Below are 4,346 nucleotides of genomic sequence, written 5' to 3'. Positions count from 1 at the left end.
AGGAAAGGGGAACTTTGCCCTCCCTGGGGCTCCTTTCCCCAGCTGCTGAATTGCTACCTCCTGGCTCCTGTTCAGGGTGTGGGATGCAGCACCTGCGGCAGCCACACCTCACCCAAAATTCATCCCCATGCTGTAACCCAGGCGGTGGAGTCATCCTGTCCCCGGAGGGGAAACTTCCCAGCTCCCCTTCTGGGGAAGCGAGGGCACTTCTGGCATCTCAAAGTGAATGTTTAAGTGAATCTCTGCAATTTATAAAATTATTTCAGTTATTTCGAATGGCGACCTGAGAAGCCTGTAGATTTTTTGTGGAAACCAGAGGGGTTTGACTTTAGAAGTTGTTTCTAAATTCCACTCAGATTTAAAGAAAGGGATGTATTTTGGTGCACCAAAAAGCCTTTACATGAAAAAGTGTGACCAGGCACCTGCAAAAATACTTCCTGCCCAAGGGCTCTTCATAACGTGAGGCAGACTCTTTGGGGACAGTAAAACCACCAAAAGGCAGTTTGGGGATAGAGCTGTACTGAGAAAAGAAAATGGCTTGTTATGAAGGAAGTGGAGCTGCTGTATGTCACCCTGGACAGACCTTCTGCATTCCCCAGCCATAGCTCTGTCTGTCTCACATCTTTGTCTGTGTCTGTCCTACTTTAAAGCAGCCAGGTATGCTTTTCCCCTGTGCATAGTGGCTGGTGGGTGACCTCTTGGGATGTGCTTTTTAGTGTATGAGAGCAGCTTGACATCCCAGGGCATGCAAGGTCATGCTTGTTCTTGCTTTGCCTGAGCCCGTACAAACAGATACACTGCTTGCATGGCCTGCAAGCCTGGAGCTGAAGGCTGCCCTTGGCTTGCAGGACGGACATGCCTCTTGGCTACATCTGTGGTAGCAAGTGAGGCTCTCCCAGGACTTCTGTCTGGCCCTGGAGAACTGCCTGCATCCATAGCATGAAATCCTCTCACCATCCAAACAGAGGAAACCACACGCAAAGTGCCTGCTGGAAATGATCCCTGGCCTGTGCTCACTCCCAGCCTGGGTCTAGGAGTTCTTTGGAAGAACAACAGTTGAGCCAAGTCTGTGCCCAGGACTGTGCTGCCATTATAGCAGTGCAGATGGTCCAGCTGCAGAGCCCGAGAACATCTCGTGTCTAGACGCAGCTGCGTCCAGAAGTGCTTCTCCTCCTTTGTCACTTAAAATGTCAAAGCAGGAGATAGCTCTAGCACTGTCTTGGCGTAGCCAAGGTGCCTTGTAAATTCATTGCTCTTCCATTTCAGCTGCTCGAGTGAATCTGGCCAGTGTGAATGCCGGCCCCACATGTTTGGACGTCAGTGCAACCAGGTGGAGCCTGGCTATTACTTCATTTCGCTTGATCATTACATCTATGAGGCGGAGGAAGCCAACTTGGGTCCCGTGAGTAGCAGTTTTAGTGGGCTGGTGTGTCTGGACAGCTGTGGGAAAGTTGTTTCACTATGTGGGTGTTGGAAGCATTTATACCCTGAGTGTTTTGCAGTTAAAATGTGGAAAACACAAAACTGAATTGTATCAGAAAACAGTCAATCTGTAGCTCTTCAGCCTTAGTATCTATAAATAATGTAGTAATTTAGAGGGGGAAACTGTCATTTTTATTTTTAAACCTCTTTCTTTGATCATGACTGTACAGTTTATTTCCTGTCAGCATCCCTCTCTCTATGCCACTGCATACAAGCCCACTGCACCCCCTTCTTCCCCTCTTATCTCAAGAGCAGTAGAACTCCGACACTGGCTCTTCTCTTTGGTGCCACTGAAACCAGGCAGGAACAAAGCACGCATTTAAGCACATTGCCACAACTTTTAGAGTTTCTGTACATGAGTAGCATTTCTTTTATTAATGACTAAAACCATAGTTGATTGTGCAAAAAACTGTTTTTGTAAGTGAGGTTGCCTCAAGCTTGTTTACCCTGCTGGCATGGTACATCAGGGTCTCTGGCTCTTTCTGTTCACTGCACAGCCTTGCTTTTAATTCATTAACAGCAGCTAGATGATTACATCTATTATTTTTCCTTCCAGCAAGGAGTCAGAGACATGAGATAATGATTTCTCTAAAGCAGCAGATCCTTGTCTGCCTGCAGTTGGGGCACATGGTCCCAATTTATTTATTTCAGGCAAAATGTGACCACTCTGCAGTTTCAGCCAAGGCAGAGGATTTTTGCTGTTAGATAACTGCGGAGAGGGAAGACAGTGCAGAGCAGAAGCTGGACTGCAGCGGAGGGTATGGGAGCTGGCAGAGGGTTTTTGGTGTGTTTGTGTCTGCCTGGCTGGAGAGGTGATACCTGAGGCCTCACCAAGGCTTGGGGATGGAGGAGCCCAGCATGAAAACCTGCCTTGCCAAGCAGAGCGAGGGGATGTGTTGCTCATTTGCCATTTGAAACCTTCAGAGCAAACCATTTTTAAAAATGCCCATATTGAAAAGCTTTCTCACAAATCTGGTGGCAGAATAAAACTCTGAATTCCCAGGTAGGGGTCCAGCACAAGACAAAATTAAGTGGCACAGAGTTGCAGGGATTTTCAGGTGGTGCCAAGCCCCCATGCTCCCCACAGCTGCACACCCCTGCTCATGCCTCACGTGCCATCCTTTCTGGGGAGCTCTGACCCTTTGTGCAAAGCTGAAGGGTAATAACTTATAGCTCTCTTCAAAGAGTGTGAGAATACATGAGGGCACATCCTGAAGTGAGATCTATATATATAGACATTTCCTTATATTTTATCCTTTCTACTGAAGCAGCTTCCTTAGGAATACACAGGATGTTGTTCTATGGAGAGAACTATTTGTGGATGCAGATATGTTTGAAACAGGAAGTTTGAAGACCACACATTTCCATTTTCTGTTCCCTTTTTCCTCTTTTTTGCTTTATGTAAAGAATATAGCAGATTAAAAACTTGGTACCTCAGACTGAAAGGAGTGACCATGTATTTATTTGGCTATTAATTATCTACTGATGCTTAGGATCTCTGTTATTTAGTGACACCCTACTCATGATGGCCATGATCTGCTTTTCAAATGTTATCCTGAACAGTGGTTTGGTTTGGAGCAGCCCAGTATATTCAGGAAGTAATTAACACTCAGCCTGGGCGGTTAATAGAGCCTTTCTGTGCCACTGCAGTAACTCCTACTGCTGCAAGTGTAATGTGAAAGTCCTTACAGTGAATGAGGTGTCGTGGCTACAGCAAGTTACTCACAGCAAGTTTTTAAATGTAATTCCCCGCTATAACACAGAAATGGATGAAGAGTTGTGCAGTGTTGTTTTGTCTTTCTTGCTTTTTGTATATTGTTAAGCGGAAGGGCAATGGTGTGCACACACATGGGTTTAAAAGAGAATCCTGTTCTCTGGGGTGCAAACAATGGATGCTGCGATCCAGAAGTGATCCATCAGCAGAACTCGTCACTTCACATGCTCCCATGGGGCTCACAAATTTAATGTATTGGTATAAAAATCTCTGTTCCTTGTTTCTATAGGGAGTAAACATCATAGAGCGCCAGTACACGCCAGATCGCACACCATCGTGGACGGGCATAGGATTTGTAAGGGTCCCTGAGGGGGCATACCTGGAGTTCTACATCGACAACATCCCCTACTCCATGGAGTATGATATTCTGATCCGCTACGAGCCACAGGTAGGTCTGTGAGTATGGGCATTGCTGCCTCCTTGACAGGGGCTCTATGTCCCGGTGCACAGCTCACAGGAGACTGGTGCTTCCAGGAGTCATCAGGACTCGACAGACAAGGATGGAAGCTCAGTTAAATGTCTGAGATGTGTGAAAATCCAGGAAGGTTTGGACTATCACTAGTATTATTTGCTTTACAGTTTCATTTATTATTGTGTTGTTTCAGCACCTGTTTAATGAGCAAATTAAAAAATGACAAGTCCCATCATGACAGGTTAGAATATAAATTTGGCATCAGCCAGATGGGCTTCTAATGGGTGGAAACAATGCTACATGCCTTAGCAGACAAATTGCCCGTCTTGGATAGTGAATGTCTGCAGCCAAGAGTTTGCAAGCAGTCAGTTTTGACTGTGGATAATTCACAGGGTGGAGGGAAACAGAAAAAGCCCCCCAGCTCCTTCCTTAGAGCTGGGCATTGATCAACTGCAGTGAAATGCTCAGGTCTGGTAAGCAGAGGTGGAGCGAGAGAAGGTTGTCAAAGCTGCTGCTGATGCTGTGCTGCAGATGGGGCTGCTGCCCGCCTGCACCTAGTCATGTTTTTTTGCGATGGAGGGAGGCTGGAAGGTGCCCGGGGGCACTTGCTTTGCCCTGTCCCAGCCCAGACCTGCAGCCAGCAGATGCCCCATTGATTCTGGAGCTGCACCCCCTTCC

At 46.8% G+C, this 4,346-nt stretch overlaps 1 protein-coding gene across 1 annotated transcript in view; it reads left to right on the top strand.

Moving 5' to 3' along the window:
• Nucleotides 1–4,346, top strand: part of LAMB1 (laminin subunit beta 1) — a 41,186-nt gene that overhangs the window by 12,325 nt on the left and 24,515 nt on the right. The window contains exons 11-12 of the mRNA XM_029086922.1: nt 1,267–1,402; nt 3,486–3,644. Coding sequence (XP_028942755.1) covers nt 1,267–1,402; nt 3,486–3,644 — 295 coding nt within the window. The remainder of the gene's footprint in view (nt 1–1,266; nt 1,403–3,485; nt 3,645–4,346) is intronic.

The sequence above is a fragment of the Antrostomus carolinensis genome, unplaced genomic scaffold (assembly GCF_000700745.2).
Source record: "Antrostomus carolinensis isolate BGI_N321 unplaced genomic scaffold, ASM70074v2 scaffold1049, whole genome shotgun sequence".
Taxonomy (NCBI): Eukaryota; Metazoa; Chordata; class Aves; order Caprimulgiformes; family Caprimulgidae; genus Antrostomus; species Antrostomus carolinensis.
The sequence above is the reverse complement of the archived record's forward strand: the minus strand, read 5'-3'. Positions and strand labels throughout refer to the sequence as shown.